At 38.0% G+C, this 18,445-nt stretch overlaps 1 protein-coding gene across 6 annotated transcripts in view; it reads right to left on the reverse strand.

Annotated features, from left to right (window-relative positions):
- LOC149158830 (uncharacterized) overlaps positions 1-18,445 on the reverse strand; it is a 523,084-nt gene that overhangs the window by 397,700 nt on the left and 106,939 nt on the right. For all 6 annotated transcript variants that reach the window (XM_089436325.1, XM_089436329.1, XM_089436328.1 and 3 more), the window contains 2 exons: positions 16,127-16,648; positions 8,836-8,946 (listed from right to left, as the gene is read on the reverse strand). In XM_089436325.1, coding sequence (XP_089292451.1) covers positions 8,836-8,946; positions 16,127-16,648 — 633 coding nt within the window. The remainder of the gene's footprint in view (positions 1-8,835; positions 8,947-16,126; positions 16,649-18,445) is intronic.

Here is an 18,445-nt window from a genome sequence, read left to right on the forward strand (position 1 = left end):
GTCAAGAAAATTCTTCCTTTCAATAGTATTCTTTGAGACTCTTCACCCTAGACAAAGACCAAACCTTCCCTCCACACCAAGTCAACCTCCTAGATCTTCGACCTCTTTCCAGCAACTTCGACTAGGCAGCAGCTTCCGGCATCAATGAACTGGGAAGACTTCAATCTCCCAGTGTAGGGCACGACACACACACAGAGAACCACCAAAAGTTCGATTTTCTTCTTCTCCTTAGACTTCCCCAAACTCATACTTCCTTTGGCTTCCCAGCTTCAGACTTCGCACTTCCCAGCTACTCTTGAGATATCGAACTAGCTTGAGTTGTGATGTTCCAAATGACTTCGACTAGCTTGTATTTATAGGCTCCATGTGAGGTCGAATAAGTGTCCTTATGCCGACTTGGTGTGGACGATACATAAATCATATTTGACTCAATAGTAAACCTTTTTACATGATTCAAAATCCCAAGAAGGGTCTCTTTGAATGTACAATGACTCTAAACTCAATATTAATTCTAGGAGTCCACAATGGGGACTTTGACTAATGTAATGATGACCCAAGCACGAAACCCATGCTTTAATAAGCCGTTACAATAATAAAAATTATTTTCTTTATTCTTTTGACAAGTACATTTCATGATGACTCAAATACATCAAATGAAGACTGAACATAGTTACAATTTCCAACATAGATGACCTTATTATCATAAGAAAGAATGATGTTCCTAAAAGAAATGAAGCCTTGAAAGGTTGAAGTTTATCAGATGTTGTAAAATAAGGAAGTTGTTGATCTCCCTAAGTTGAGAGGGAGCTTGAATAGAAGAAAGGGTATATCTCCCCAGTTAAGAGGGAGGGCATATTATTACAGTTATAGTAGATACCTTGCAGAAAGAATGAAACCAAAGAATGAACGAAAGTACTACAGATGGATGTTCGTAAAGTTGCAAACAAAAGACTTGAGAAGTACTGAGGGTGTGTTTGGTGTTGTTGAGGAAGTTAGTATTTGGATAACTTGATGATGATATAAGTAGCATCAGAATGACTGAGGACCCTGAAGTTATATATATATATACATATATAGATATATATATATATATATATATATATATAAAGTTTATTACTAATTGGGGTTGTGATTGTGCAGGATCTCTCCGTAAAAGTGGATTATTTGAAGCATACTTGGATTTGTGGATATGTCTGGCTTAGTTGATTAGGATAGATAAAGCATCTTGGGGCGACAAGTTGCTTGGGAGGACATCTGGCCAACCTGTCATGATATCTAGATCCTGAAGTAGGCAAGGTAGCGTTGGTCTTGGAGCTCTGACCTTGGATACGCAACTAGATCCTTGGGATGGTGTTAGAGCTTAAAAGTCTGATGGTCCCTGGAGTGGCTAAAGCTAAAGTACACTATCCAATTAGAATACCCCGGTCAGGTATCTAATCTGTAGCACTACGTGTGCTATGACTCTTCATAGATCATATCATTTTGAGATCTTCCAGGTACCTTTGCCTACATGTAATTATGAATACCTCCCTAGTTAAGAGGGAGTGTTGAAAAATGTAACTAATGTCGGTCTTCGTAATTGTACTTGAGTCATGATGTAATATATTTGTCAAAAGAAAGAAAAAGAAATTTTATTATGAAAGAAAAATTATTTACTAAGCATGGGTTTCATGCTTTATTATTTTATTTTTTGGTCAAATCCTCCATTGTAGGCTTCTAGGGTTTATGTCAAGAGTCTTTGTACATGTCATCATGTAATAGACCCTTCTTGAGCTTTATCTATCAAGAAAGAATATTATTTTGATGTAAAAAAAAGCTTTGTTACACCGGAACGGCTCCCGGGAGGTGGGAAACCCGTTCCAATGTTCCCGCACTGCCGGGAGCTTGTGAACAATATGGGATCGTTTCCTTTTCAGTGGGAAGGTCATTGGGACCTGCGGACCATTCCGAAAGCCTTGATGCCTAAAAATTTTAGAGTTCCCGCATTCCAACATCAATTTGGTGCCAAAAAAACTCCAATTCCCAAATTCGCTTGCAAAAAAACTCCATTTCCCACCAAACTCACTCATAATCCTCCATAAATGTTGTTCCTCGACCTCCTTTTCACTCCATCACTGTAGTTGTTAACTTGTTTGCTGTTGGAGAGCACAGTTATTTGCTGGTATTTGTTTGCAAACAGTAGCAGAGGGAACAGTTCTGCTGTCTGGTATAACCTTTGCGCTATTGTTGTTCTGACTATCATTGTATTGTTGTTTTTCGTTTTGATTTTGATTTTGATATCTAACGTTTCTGCAACAATTCTTAATCATTTTCCCTGGTCGTTCGAGAGGTTGTCTGGTATAACCTCTGCACTATTGTTGTTCTGAGTATTGTTGTTTTGACTATCATTGTTCTGCATTTTGATTTTGATTTTGATATCTAACGTTTCTGCAACAATTCTTAATCATTTTCCCCAGTCTGCCTGCATCACTTACGAGTTACCGGTACTTTAAAATGGGGCATGGCCTGTACTAATTCAACAGTGGTATCGCCCTCTGAGAGATCCAACAAAGGATTAACCTGTTTGTAATTTGATTGAATATCTTCCTCTGTTTTATAATAAAATCAAGAGAATATTTTCAGGTCTTGAATGCACCAGCACGTGCACATTAATAGCATCATCGTTTCAGTTGTCTTTTAGCCAGTGTTGCAGCTCATTGTGGAATGTATACTTTGTAGCTTACCTGCCATGAAAGTACAATCAGTAAAAATTACTTGAATCAGTGAATATTTTAGAGCCTCTGAATTCAATCACATGCGTCTTAGCTAAAGCTAACAGTTCCGCAGTTTTATTACTTTGTCATGTAATCATCCAATGCCTACATAAAAATATTAACAACATTCACAATAACTATGGTTGAAAAATTAAGAGTTTATTACTCAAGGGCTAACCTGCACCATCTCCCCTCCTCTCATAACCGACATTGTCTTCTACTGGAATGTTGAATCTACTGATTCTTTTATTGCAGTCTGAGATGCATCCTCTTTTGGGCCTTCACCAGTACCTTCAACATCCTTAATTATCTCAGTTCCGGAACTTCGATTTTTTGATGAGGTAGTGAAATCAACTGATCTATGCATCTCTATTTGAGATGCATCATATTTTGAACATTGTACTGTAGCTCTATCAGACTTGACCACCTTAGTTTGAGAATATTTATTCTTTGATGTGGAAACTTGTAACGCATCAGATGCAGAATTATCTGATACTATTTCTTTTTAAATTACAGTCTTGAAAGACTTTGACTGAGGACTCCTCTAGCTCAGTCTGATGTTTATTCAAGCGGGTTTTGTCTGATTCCTTGTCTGCTATGTTTACTGGCTTATTGTCATCGTTGTCATCATTGTGAGCTGAAACTGGTTCAAAAGTGTCAGGCTTGGAAGGATCAACCTCTGATACGAAAGAGGCAGTATTTGCATCACAATCAGCATGAAATCCAAAGACCGAAGGTATTTGACTAGAAAGTACAGGAGAAGTACACTCTCCTTAGGACCTGATGGGTGGATCCTTACTAAATCCATGTCTGACCCAAATGTATTTTCCTTCCTTTGGCTTGAGGATGCTTCAACATGTTGTTGACAATCTCTTCTACTATCTACGTGATGCTCATTCAATACTCTATCAGCAATTGCCAACTCCTTCAAATCTCGTTCAAACTCATTATTCTCATGTGTTCTGGTGCTTTCCAATCTTGCATAAGAAGTTTGAGCAGACTCTCGAGAACCCAAACATACTGGTTGTTCAAATTTATTGGAAGACAAATCTTCGGCCATTTATGAAATTTAGTTGTTCCTTTACTATATGCTTTTTTACTTTTATTTAGTTTGTCATTTTATTAATAAAATATAATTTGAGTGATAGATGTTAGGAAAGTATTCTAGTTTATTTTTATAGTTTAATTTTAATTTAAAGATAGGTAATTATAGCTTTTTTTTAAATGAGAAACTATATTATTAGTTTACATCATATAAAAGTTTATTAAAAATTTTAAATATATAAAAAGTTCAGTCATTAGATTTAGGTATACAATTTGTCTATAAAGAAACAAGGGTCATAAAACGCTAGACAAAGCAGAAAAAATTTAGAATCTAAGAGTATGAATAAGTTCATATGAGTGTGTAAGAGTGTTATTCGCTATCTTCTAAATATTATTTTCTAGTGCCACTCTACCTTTAGATATCCTATATGTTTCATAGTTCTTATCTTTATATACCAGTAAAAGAAATGTAAGAAATGCTGATTTTAGAAGCACAATGTTATGGAAAAGAGATTTTATTATGGAGCTGGAAAAATTAAATTCTCATATCATTTTTTGAATCATAAGTACAAAGTATTTTCATATCATTCCTTGAATCATAAGTACAAAGTAGCTCGTTTAGTTTCATTTGAAAATTTAAGAAAAATCACATTTCAATTTTGTATACAAGTACATGTTATTTAAAAAAAAAAAAAATCATTGTACATTTTGTTTATAATTTGTTTTTTTGTCTCTTGTATTAATCAAGGAAATCATGGAGAGTGGTAGTTCAATACCAAGTGGATATGAAAATTCTTCTCTTCCTCCAATTCCAAGTGGTCAAGTCCAACAAAGCACAAACCCCAAGAAACCCTTGTTAAAGCTTGTGAAGAAAATTACAAAAAACAAGAAAAAGAATAGTGGTGGTTGTGAAGAATGGATGTGCACATTGTGTAACCATGTGTTTAAAGGAAGCTACACTAGGGTGAGGCATCATCCTTTTTCCCTATCTGGTGATGGGGTAAAGGGTTGTACATGTACTATTGAGAAAATGGTGGAGTTGACAAAACTTCATATGGCTTCCCTAGGATCCAATGTAATGAACTTGCACAATGATTGTAATTTTAAAGTACCTAGATCTTCTTCCCATGATATGGAAGATTCGGTTAATCAAAATGCATCAAACAAATTTGAGTGTGCGGGGGGGTCTACTTCTAGGAGGAGTAAGAGGCCCACTAGTTTTGCTCAGGAACAAATTTCTAAAATCTACAATGTATTACATAGGGATGAGGTTGATGTTGCTATTGCTGATTTTTTTATGACAAATGGAATTTCATTTAATGCTACCCGTTATCCACGTTACAAAGAAATGGTACGAAAAATCATAGTTGTTGGGCCAAAATATGCACCTCCAAATTACAACAAAATGAGGACATCAATGTTAGATAAGGGGTGACAAGATTGCAAGGGCTTATGGGACCCCTTAAACAATCTTGGATTTATTCAGGGTCTTCAATAGTTATGGATGGTTGGAAAGACATTCAACAAAGGCCATTGTTGAATATTATTGTTACATCTCCAGTGAGACCCTATTTTTTAAGAGCAGTTGATTGTAGTGGGAAACTAAAGGATGCTACCTTCATGTTTGAAGTATTGAAAGAAGCAATTGATGAGCTTGGTCCTTGAAATGTTGTACATGTAATTACTAATCACAGATGCAGCCCATGTTTGCAAAGCAACGGGTTTGATGGTTCAAAGTCGATATAGGCATATCTTTTGGACTCCTTGTTGCGTACATGCCTTGAATAATGTCCTCAAAGACATTGACAAAATATCTTGTATTGCAAAACTCATTTTAGATGCAAGAGATGCACAAATGTACATTTGCAACCACCATGCCTCTTTAGCAATCTATAGGATGTATTCAAGGAAGAGGTTTTTGAAACCTGCAGAAACAAGATATGCTACATACTCCATTCTTCTTCAACGTATGGTTGAGGTGCATGCATCCTTACAAGCCATTGTTGTTTCCCAAGAGTGGAATGCATGTTCTGAATCTAAATCGGTGCAGGCAAAGAAGATAAGAGAGCAGCTTCTCAATGATGATTGGTGGTCTAATTGTAAATATGTTGTTTCTTTCACAGCTCCAATTGTGGAGTAGAATAGGTATGCAGATTTTGATTCCCCCACCCTTGGAGAAGTTTATGAATGTATTGATAGCATGGTAGGCAAGATAAGGCACATCATTCAGGATAGAAACCCCTCTTTGGAGTTCTTCAATGAAATTCATAAGATAATAGGGAAGAGTTGGATCAAACTCAATACCTCTCTTCACATGGTTGCTTATGCCCTTAATCCAAAGTAGTATATGGAGAGACCAAACAGAGTTCTACCCATTGATGATGAAGAAGTGAAACAAGGCTTTCTTGATGCCATATGCAAAATCTATACACCTAATGAAGCAATTGTAATGTGGGAACAATTTATTGATTTTGCTACCTTAAACCCTTCCACATTCTCTCAAGATGCAAAGGTGGACATCAACATTTATGCACAAAGGAATCCCATTGGATCGTGGAGAATGTACAGGAGGAAAGCCCAAGATCTTCGAAATCTTGCCTCACGCTTGCTATCTCAGGTTTCTAGTTCATCGGCAGCTGAAAGGAATTGGTCTACTTATAGTTTCATTCACTTTGTTAAGAGGAATAGGCTTACCTCTAAGAAAGCAGAGAAATTGGTTTATATGCATAGTAGTCTTCGACTTCGCTCAAAGAAGCTACCTGAGTATCTAGAGGGCCCTGCAGCAAGATGGGATGTTGATGCTGAGGAGGCTTCTCAGATTGATGATGATGAGGATAATCCTTCACCAGATGCAGGTTTAGTTGGCATACCTTTAGGTAGCATTGCAGATTATCTTGATATTGAGGATGGTGATGATGGAATTGGAGTGCCTAGCAAGGCTCAAGGTTATATGGATAGTCTTGATGCCAAAGGTTGCACTTTATGATCATCTTCAACTTCAATCTTTAATGTTATGTTTTGGCCGTTGAGCATTTTTGGACCATGTATTACTTTTCCACTTTGGGCATTTGCCATTCTTTTTTACTATGTACTACATTGAGCATGCTAGCAATATGAATATTAATATGATGAGTTCTTGGATTTTCACTTTGTTTCTTAAATTCAAAAGTGTCTCTTGAATCATTTACATTTTCAAATTTTCATTTTTGAATTTGATATTCATATAATGAATTAAAATTTTAAATTGATTTTAATATTTGAATATTTTGATTATTATATAAATTATAAATTAAAAAAAAAAAAATATATATATATATATATATAATATTACTTCTCCCAATTAGCCGTTTCTTGGAAATCTAGGGGAAACCTCTAGCTGTTACGGACACCCGTACCCAAGTTCCCAACGTTCCCACGTTCCAGAAACTCGTGCAACATAGAAAATAAGTCATTAAGGCCTCCTCCACCAAGTTGGCCTCAAGGAAGACAAGTCGGCCTCATTGGGAGCCAAAATCCACAATATAAAGGAAGCAACTCGACCTCATTTGGAGCACACACAAGCAAGTTCGATCTGCAGTAGTTGGAGGAAGAAAAGGAGAGCGAAATTCCCAAGGAGATGGAGAAAACCCTAGTGAAGGAGAAGGAGACACTTGTCAAGCAAGAAGAAGTTGATTTTCCCTCTCTTTGACTCACATGTGCGAAATTCTGAAGCTGATGGGGTGCCGAAATTTCAGATTTGCAGTAGGGCTGAAACTGGAAGTTGGTGGGCCGAAATTTTGTGTTGTAGCTGGGTTGAAGTTGGTTCACAAGAAGTGACTATTGAAGTTTGCATAATCATTTTGGAAGGTTGACTTGGTGGAGGAGGAAGGTCATTTGGTCTAGTCAAAGGTCTTGGTCTATCTCAATTTGTCTTGAATCTACTAATGGAAGAGTTTGACTGGGTTTTCCCCTTAATAGGGATTTTAGCCCTAGCTGAGTGCCTATATCTGGTGTCGTTGATCTTCATGTTTTGATTTGATGATTGCTCGATGAAAAGAAGATAAAAGAAGAACTTAAAGAAAGCTAATAAGTATATAAGTATGTCACAAGTAATTGTCAACATTAGAAAATCTTTCTTCCTTTCTGATTATCTAACAAGTTGGAGAGACTAGACAAGGTTTCAGAGAGAGAGAGAGACTTGGAGAGTAAGAGCAGAACTTGGTGAACCAATGTGATTCAATGTTTGCATCAGGTGATGATATCAGAGATCTTCTTGTTACAGGTAGTTCAGAATTGGGTGAACTTCTTCATTCTCTTGATATCTCATTGTATTCTATTTCTCAGTTGAACAATTGATTTCTAATAGAAGAAGAATCTAGTTGGGTTTTCCCCTGGTCATTGGACCTAAATTCTGTCTCATTGTGTTTTTGGTTGTCCTCTATTTTGCATATGGTTTATATGGTGTATGTTCTATCTACAATTGCTTAACTGATATTGCAGCTGGAATAAGTTTCATTTTAGGTAATTGTTTCAGCATAGAACATCAATTTTCAACACACTTTTCCCTATTATGGAAGCTTGGAATGTTTTTCCATGTAATCGCCTTTAAAACAACAATGTTCCATGTTTCACCGACATGATGTTTGCAACATTGCTCTTGAATTCATTTATCTACTTTTCTGGTCACTTACATACATTAATAAAATTATTTTAACTACTTTTGGTTGTTTTCCTATTTCCTGCATTACTCCTAAATTATGCACCTCATATATATTTTCCTCTTTATATAACTTTTCTTCTTACATGCAAGATATTTCTTGCTTCCCCTTTTACAAACCTTTATATCCCCATGAAAAAATTTGGGATAAACGACTTGTAAATGAAAACACAAAATTAAGATCATATCCGTGTAAATATGCATGGTGAGCTTTTCCCAAGTTAATATTTCAGCTGCCTAGTTTTCCTCACAAAGACTGTAGGATTATATGTTACTGAAAAATGCCCCAGAATCATTTGAATAAGATGGAAATTTTTAAAATTGGTGTAGTTGGCATATTACCGATAAGACCAAGCTTGCTCACTCTTTGGAGCATAGGAAAGAACAAGTGCTGACAACTGAAGCTCTGCCCCATAAACTTCGTTGATTGCTTTTTGTGATATAACCTGTTTCCTGCACCATAAACACAGTAAAGAAATTTTCTTTATTTTTTCCTTTCCAGTTCAAGGTCTCTGTCTACATTTTAAATAATGACACATACTAAACATAGATGCAGATATGCTAATGGGAATTACCAACTGATATTGTATATGAACTTAGTGATGACAATATTTGATCTTGCCAGGCTTGCAACATAAAAATGCCCCCTTATGTGTATCAGATAAAGGAAATGGTCTCACAAATTTAAAATAGATAAGAAATTAATCTTTTAATTGATCAAGCGAAGTCTGTTTAGTATCATCCTCCATTAAGAGTGTAGGTCCCACAGGATTTACCAAAAGATGCAGGGCATGAACTTGGTCATGAGAATAGCTGATCTTCAGGGACTAGCAACAGTTTAGTAATTAACACATACAAGATTCCCAGTCATGCTTATCAGATAGCAGGATTTCAACTTATGTATACTCTAATGAAAGTATATTTAAGAATTAATCTTAAAACTTCAATTTACTAAGTAATGTCCATACAAAGGGTTCCTTTGTTAGGGCAGGGAAGAGGGAAAAGAACGGGCTAAGACTTTGTAATAAACAGTCCTGTTTATTATTTGAAGACAGAATATTTCTGCAATATATTTTATTGATTGATTGAATGATTAAGAATGACATCACAATGAGCATCGTGACAGTGTATTTTTATGCATTGACTGGTCATGAGATGAAGAGGAATGTTCTCCTTGTCCTTTCATTAAATTAATCATAATTATTATTAATTATATTTGTAGTATTATTACGTTTATAACAATGCCACCCTCTCAAAGACTGTTTTTTCCTCAAAGCATAGTAAATAGGATTCTCTCTAGTTGAACATGTTTTTGTGGTGGAATGAACCTTATCTATTTTTAAGGGTTTGACTTCATCTGTGCTTTGAATGTTGGTGAGATTCCTTTGTATTGTTTGCATCATAGCCTTAAGTCTTTTAACTTGATTGTTTAACATGAAAGCTTTATGTTTCCTACCAATATATTTTCCTTGCTTCCATTGTTGTATGTTTGATTGTGTTTCTTGCCCTTTTTTTATTTGTAATTGATTCTTCTTGAGAGTGTTGTTGAAAATGTAACTAGTGTCAGTCTTCATAATATACTGTAAATCTATCATAGATGTATTTATTATATTCATTATTATATTTTATTTTTGGTTAAAGCATGTTCTTCATGCTCACAAAGTCAAAAAGAAATTATTTTGAGCCAAAGAAAATGTACTTGAGTCATGTCCCATTTGGACATTTGTAAGAAAAAAATTGAATTTTATATTGAGTCAAAGTCCACCAAAATTGTCAAGTCAGCCCTCCTTGGGAACAAGTCGCCCTGGGCCTCCAAGAGCCACCTATTCGACCTCCTAAACAGAGATATATAGAAGACAGTGCGATCACTTGGAGGGAAACTCACTCATGATCACATCGTGTATTTTTTGCACCTAGCTAATGGAGAAAAGATCAAGAAGAAGGGAAGAAAGAGCTCGCACATGTGGAGGAATTTTAGAGCTAGTTGCAAGGCCAAATTTTAGAATTTTCTATGTTGATTTCTGGTAGCATCGGATGTGCTCTAAGTCTCAAAATTTGCAGGGAGGTTTAGACACATGTATTCTCCAATACCCAGAAATCGTTTTGGGAAATTCCACCTGAGACAGTTTTATTAAAATAATTAATTATTTTTAATGGGACCCTAAGTCTAAACTTAGGAAATTAAAATAATTAAAGGGTATTAATATAAACTATGGGTGAAACTTCTAGAAGAAGGCGGAGATCAAGTCAATATGATCCTAGCCATTGATTAGAATCTAATATGGGTCGTTGATTGATCAACGAGAGGATTATAAGAGAAGGCTTGATGGGCACTTGGAGGACACACTGAGAGAGTTCAAAAGATCAAATTTCTGAAGCAAAGCAGCTGCCGAAGAGAGATTCGAAGTGAGCTTTTGCAGTGAGGGGCAGTGAGTATCTAGAAGAAGGAAGTTTTCCTGGGCTGGAGAGTACGAGGCAAAGAGGGCACAACGACGTCCAGAGAGAGGCAGACATTGGCCCACCCAGAGCTGACGCAGTGGCAGCATAGGCCTTAGAGGGAGATCGAATTCTTGCTGAGGAAATCGAATTTCAGTAGCCAAGAGCCGAGGTGTCAGACCGAGAGGCAAAGATTCGGATTTTCCAGCCAGCTGAGGGTCCAGAGAAAGAGCAGTGAGATACCCAGCAAAGGTGATGCGGGAACTACATGGGAGTGACGTAGTTCTGCGCAGAGGGTATGCAGAGGCTCCAGTTCACCATGATTAGACTCAAATTCTCCCAGTGACAGGGTGAGAGCACTTCACCATTCGTTTTGTCCAGTTTCTCTCTGTATCGGATTGCTAGTTGAGCATCCAAGAATTGTACTCAGATTTACTACTGAATAATAATAAAACCCTCAGATCCGCTGCACCGGTTTTCCTGCATTTGGTTTTTCTGGGAACATTTGTTCAAAAATAACGGTGTTATTGTATTGTATTTTCTTTCTTGCTCGGTCTCTTGTTTCCGCATATAAATTAATTAAGTGAAGGCTACAGTGTATGTATTTCAATATTTGTCGTAGGAAACTACAAATAGCTTGTTCATGTAAATCTAATAAGTAGGAGAAATATCATCGGTTGCTGCAGTAGGGATTCTGGTTTAGGAATTTTCACATGGTATCAGAGCTGCAGGTGGAACAAGAAGAGCAATGCTAGAGAACCTAGCGCTAACCAAAAGAGGGAGATCGAAAAGTTGCAAGAGGCAGCAATTCAAAACCCTAGAGGGTTTGCGCAGTTCTTAGCCGAAGGGCTGAAATTTCGAGGCAGCCTCTCTCCGAGTGAATCGACGAAGAAAAGGGCTTCCAGAACGAGTTTTTGTCGAGGCAGAGGGAGCAACACTGAAATCTCAACGTGAGGAGAAGCTGGTGGGACGCAGATTTTTCTATAGACAGTTTTCTAGGCAGAAAATCGTCAGAAGAGAGAGGAGAAGCACAGCTGAGGGAATTTCTTCCTCAGAGAATTCCTAGCCAAGGAATTCAAATTCTCTAGAGCTGAGCAGCAGCAAAGGGCAGCATTTTTACTAGCTCCAGCAGGGAGTGCGTAGGCTAGCCTAGTAGTAGCACAGAGGAGAGAGGAGATTTTTGACATTTGTGGCAGAAATGGAAACCAGTGGCTTGAGGGATCAGGACAAGTTGGATGGGGCATCCAACTACATCATCTAGAAGGCAAGAATGTCATTCCTTCTAGATGAGCATGCCCTCAAGACATACGTCGACAGCGTGGTGGTTGTCCCTGCAGATGTAGATCCGTTGAAGAAATACAAGGCTGAGATGGCGAAGGCAAAAAGAATGATCCTCGACGGAGTGAAGGATCATGTGGTCTGTCACATCACTAGCAGAGGGACTGCTAAGGAGATGTGGGATGCTTTGTCTATGTTATATCAGGGATCTTCCGAGCAACGGAAGATGTACCTTGAACAGAAGCTGAGATCTGCTTAGATGCAAAAAGGGGAGCGTGTGGATCCATTCCTCACGAAGCTTCAGGAGACCCATGATGAATTGTCTATTGTGGGGCATACACCTCAAGATTCAGAGTTGGTTAGACTGGCCCTCAATTATGTCTCAGATGAGTGGCAAGTCTTTGTCCAGAGTATCTTGGGCAGAGCAGCTTTGCCGAATTGGGATGAGATGTGGGCAGCTCTAAAACAAGAGGCGCTAAGGAGAGACTTAGTCAAGGTTAAACTTGACAGAAGCAGTAGCAATGGGTTGAAGCCCTAGGAGGAGGAGGAGAATGCAGCCCTTGCATCGAAGGGACAGCAGGAGCAGCGGAGACATAAGAAGGACATCTCGAATATAAAGTGCTTCAAGCGTGGTGAGATGGGTCACTACACAACTCAATGTCCTCTCAGGAAGAAGGACAAAGATGAGAAACACGATCCAAAGGCTATGCCCGCGAAGATCGAGGAGGAGGTGTTCGCCATGATAGCCGAGATACCTCCAGGAGGGATTGGCTGCCAAAATGGATTGGTTTTGGTGATGCTGAGAGGTAAGTCGCTCCAGAGAAGACACCTCCCCATAACTCTATCTGCTTCTTGCTTCTCCTTTTTCTTAACAATTGATTTTATGGAAGGTTGTGTTCCATGTCTTATTCGTGGAACGAAAAATGATGACCTCGCACTAGCAGTAGCAAGTGATGATATGGAGCCCCTCCCACTACCCTCAGCCTCGAAATCAAAAGAAGACATCCCAAAAGATCGACCTGCACGTTCAGCTTTGTTTCCTTCCGCCTCTTCTTTCTTTATGTCTTTTTCATCAATTGCTTCAAGAGTTTTTTGTATAAGCTCCAGACTAGAAACTGTACAAAGCCCAACATCATGTCCAGGGAGTCTAGCCAGATGGTATTTCAATCACGTAACCCCTCTTGTCACCCTAGTCCCACACAATTTGGATGATAGATATGCCTGATTTGTCCCACCATCAGGCTCCCCATACTCCCAAAATGGGTCCAAGGCTTTTGGCATATTTGTAGTGAGCTAATTCAAACCTAGGGCATCAAAAAAAATGGAATTAATGATTAAAGCTACTCCACCCATACACAAAAAATAATAAGTAATAACCACCTCATTTTACAAAATATTTTTTTTGCTACATTATTTGCAATGTGAATTCAATGAAAAATGACAATAAGAGGGTGCATTTGAAAGTTAAAAAAAGAAATCGAGTTTGCTGTCCAAATATGGAGAAAACCCTTGCATTGGCTCATGGGCATGAAAATCATAGCAAATGGATAAAAACAAAAACAAAAAAAATGTTGGTAGGCAAAGAGGTAAGCAAGAATAACCCTAAATCTATCAAAAAAATCATTAACATAGGGGTTTCTTAGACCATACCTGTTAATGGAAAAAATGAAGATTGTCTCACTATTCTTCAATCTTTGATCAACAAAAAATTTGTTGTTGGTGGTGCTAATGGCTCTTCAATCCTCAATTCCTCCTTGACAACAACCACAATGCTCTCCCCTTCCTTATCCAACACTTAGAAAAGAAAAATGAGCAAAAGAAATCGATTTTTCCCTGTTCTAGCTGCGGACTAGCCGGCCCGGCGATATTTCACATTGTTGCGCGATATTTTCGCGAGATATCAGCGATATCTTGGAAATATAGCAATATTTCCGGGGAGCGAAAATATCGCTATATTTTATCAGCGATATTTCCGGGGAGCGAAAATATCGCAATATTTCTGAATATCGCCAATATCTCGGCGATATTATCAACACTGAGTTATATTAATGTCATGGAGGAAAGTTACTTTTGGTGGGCTACCATGTATTTTAATATTAATGTCACTTTTGTCATAAAGTGACTTTATGAAAAAAGTACAAGGTACACTTTATTATTAAAGTGATTTATATTTTGAAAGTGATTTTATGAGAGAAAAAGTGCACATAATACAAAAACATTAAAAGTGACTAGGAATCTCATTAATTGAGGGGGACACATTTAAGAAGGGATCAAGAGAGGGAATGATCTCCACCCTTGATCTAATGAGCTGTTAGATCTCAAGGGTTAGGGTTCTCTTCATTTTGAGATGACAAAAAGGAAAAAGGAAGGGACTCCCTCATTTTTCATTCTTTACATGAGAGTTTTGGAGGAGAGGGAGAGAACAAGAAGGCTGCTACACATATTGCAGGAGGAGAATTCTCAGCAAGGAGCTCCAATCCCAAGGAAGAGGGAGTGATAAATCTGCTGGCACAAATTTTTAGGAAGCCTGATTTTCCTGGCAGAGAAATTGGACTGCTTGCTCAGATTTGGAGGCAGCTACAGGTGGTCTCCAGGCACAGTTTTCGAGGCCATTTGTCAGCAGGCTGGGCATGCAGATCTAGCCTGAAATTCTGGCATGAATTCCAATGACAGTCTCTGCAGCAAATTCCAGGAATGTCAACATGAACTCAAAGGCTCCTTCGACGTGAATCCCAAGACTGTAAGGTCTGAAAAGCAGCACGAATTTTTCAGAGAAGAATCTGCTGTGTTTGACCCATTTTTCAAGGCACCTTCAGCATGAGAGCAGAGGCAGAATAAGTGGCTGGGAGAGTCAACAGTGTGGCAAAAATTTTCATGCTACAAGGGCTGTAATATCTCATCAGCAAAAGAGAGATAAGTCTGTCATTATTGTGCTGCATAATTATTTTCCTTAAGAAACAAATTAAATCCTCCTTGAAGACTGGTTTTCCCCTTGTGTGTTTTTCCAGGGTCATTGGACCAAAAATAAGTGTCTCATTTATTGCTGTGTGCTTGCATTTTATTTTTTTATCTAAGCTCAAAATGGAAAATGCAAAAAAGTAGAGTAGTCTCTTATGTTTTGAGTTGAATGCAAATTTAATGTTTATATCAGCTACATGTTATGTTGAGTTTGGGCATTAAACCACATGCAAAAACTTAAAACTGGGTTGGGGCTACAGCAGTTTACAAATTCTACACATTAAAAATTTCAGAATTCAAATATTAACCTTGTAGTTTAATCTCATAGTAGCTCCCAATTGGTGTATTTTAGGGTTGACACAGAAATAAATATTTTGCTATAACTACACCTAAGCTCTTCCACATGTTGGAGAAGCATAGAAATGGCTACAGGAGGAGATTGTGAGTGATTGAGATCCAAATTTAGGAATAGATATTCAGAGCATATTTTTGAATAACCTATTTCTACTCTCCATGAGTTCTAGATATCATTCCCAAACATAATGACAAGCTTGTTTCACAAATATTTTGAAGCATAACATGGAATTACAAATGTTAAGCAATAATAAGGGTTCAGGGTCAATCTACTTTTTGTATCATAATAAAAACCTAGTACTATAAATCAAATGGAAATGTTGTAGCATGCCAGGAATTGATCATTATGCTAGAGATCAAGTTCCACAATAACAAGAGCTGCCTGCCATAGGATTTCCTCTTTGGACCTTAGTGCATTCCATACAGGATGTCAATTAGAAAATAGTGAGCCTCCATGCAAGTTCTGCCCAATCTTCCATGGTTGACCCACTGTGCAGTAAATTTTGTTTACTAAAATAAAGAAAGAGAGAAACAATAGACAATAGAAGAGGAAAAAACCTCTAAAGACTAAAAACAAATGGTTTTTATAGAGGGAGATGAAATATACCTGGAATTCCAAGCACTAGCATAGTCACAGCTTAATATCACAACAACTTTGCTGTGCTTCAAAAGTGCAGCTTCTACAGAGTGTAAATCCATTGTACTTCTATGCTCTCTGAGAGTTTCTGATGAACTTCCTGATTCACATACATATGGCAAACAATCTTCATTTTGTGATAAGTCACCAAGGATTTTATACTGCCTGTATGAAAACAGGTAAGCAGATTTTGCAGCCTTAAATAGAGGAAGCAAAGCTGGGATGCAAATAGCAAGCTTATGATCTCTGCACCAGAAAACAGATCTATCATAGGATGGTCCTCTGTTGCTCTCTGTATTCCCCCCATCAACAAGTAGGAGATTTGACTTTACACCAACACTTTCAAAGGGTAAACCTTCAGATGTTATAACCAAATTCCTCTCTCCAGCAATAGATGTCTGTACATCTTCAACAAGAGATTCAGTAGTATCTTGGCCTTCTAAAACATGGAATGATGCTAGTTGAGAAGGATGCACAAAGCCCACTTCATCACTGTGTGAAAATTTATAACAAGCAATTAGAAATGAAAAAACGCAATGTAGCATATGCAATCATATCAAAAGTCCATGTAGGAAAGAAAATATTGTTTTCCAAAAAATTGATTACAGTGCCATTATGTGTTTTACAGACCAGGAAAGATAAGTCAGAATGCTGGTGTGGGGAGGAACTGAAAAAAAATTCCTTAGAATTGCTCCTAACTAGTAGAACCCCAACAGTGCAAAAAGTAATGATTGAGCATTAAAACATAAGAGCTCTTACAACCTAAGAATTTGCGGCAATTTCCTCATGTCTACATGCTAAAGTAAATTGCTACATATGAAAACGTTTGCTTATTGATCAACGTATTGGTCCACAAAGAATTATTGGCCTGAAGGTATAAGTAGGCCTCTTCTTAGATATAAGTTTGATAAACTATGTTTTGATTCTAAATTATGATTCAAGGGTAATAAATGCACAAAGAACCATAGAAAATGAAGGCTTCTACGAGGGTATACCAATCTAAGAAGGTACCTTTTAGGGAATACCAGACACAAATTCAGTAGGGAACAATCAAGGGTTTTGGCATTATGGCTCCCTATTGGGCAGAGATAGGCTACCAGACTAGGATAGAATGTGGGCAGATTTGCAGTAGGAGATGTTGAGACGAGCTCTATTGAAGAACTCCATCAGTGGCAGCAGCAGCGGATCAAAGTAGGTAAAGGAGGAGGAGAATGTGGCCCTCGCATCTAAGGGTTCCAGTGAGGGACAAGGGGAGCCGAGAATGAAGAAGAAGGACTTGCCAAAGGTCAAGTGCTTCAGGTGTGGTGAGCTTGGTCACTTCAGTACCCAGTGTCCTCTCAGGAAGAAGGACAAGGAAGCGAAGCAGGACCAACAGGCAGCTTCAACAGAGATCGATAGGCTTTCCTCCAGATTGGAGGAAGATTTCGTGATGTTTGCCGATATACCTATTACCTCCAGGAGTGAGGTGGGGTAACTTGGTGTTGTAGCAACAAAGCACTACAATTGGGCAGTATTCCTGAGGAGTCCACCTCATGGATCATTACTTGGCTATGGGGGCCCACAGTATTCAGTAGCGGGATGGATCAGTGGCAGTTGCTGAGACTAGCAGCAGTCAAATGCTGGGGAGCGCAGTGCAGAGTTGGCAGCAGTGCAGTTGGCACAATGCAAAGTCAGCAGCAGCACAGATTCTTCAGTGACAGTGAAGATGCTAGTAGCAGTCAAAGACTCAGGAGATAGATGCATCATATTGATCACAATTGATTCAGTATTTTGGATGTTTTTTAGTTGCAAATGTTGCAGTTGCAGCAGCAACAAATGAGAGGGAGTTGTCGTGCAGATGCAGTATGGCAGCGTCAGCAGCAACATAGATGCAACATATATTAGAGTTGCGCAGTGATTGGTGGATAGCAGTAACCAGACATCAGCAGCGTGATAGGAGATGATGTTAAGACAGGGTGTTATAGCAGGATGTGTAGCACTAGAACACATTCCTCGCTAAGAGGGAGTGTTAGTTTTTGTAGCATCAGATGTGTTCTAGCCTTGAAATTTAGTGGAGAAGCTAAATTAAATGAAATCTACAAAACCCAGAAATCGTTTCTGGAAATTCCGCCCAGAAGTGACTTAATTAGATTATTAACCAGTTTTTAAATATTTCCTAAGTCTAAACTTAGGGAATATGTTTAATTAATCAGTGTTAGTTAATTCAAGGCGAGACTCATCTAGAAACTCACACGGATCGATCCATATATGATCCTAGCCATCGATTATGTTTTAATCTTGGTCGTTGGT

This window comes from Pinus tabuliformis, chromosome 5_2, assembly GCF_031772625.1.
Source record: "Pinus tabuliformis cultivar Carrire ecotype Pingquan chromosome 5_2, CPIR1, whole genome shotgun sequence".
Lineage (NCBI taxonomy): Eukaryota > Viridiplantae > Streptophyta > Pinopsida > Pinales > Pinaceae > Pinus > Pinus tabuliformis.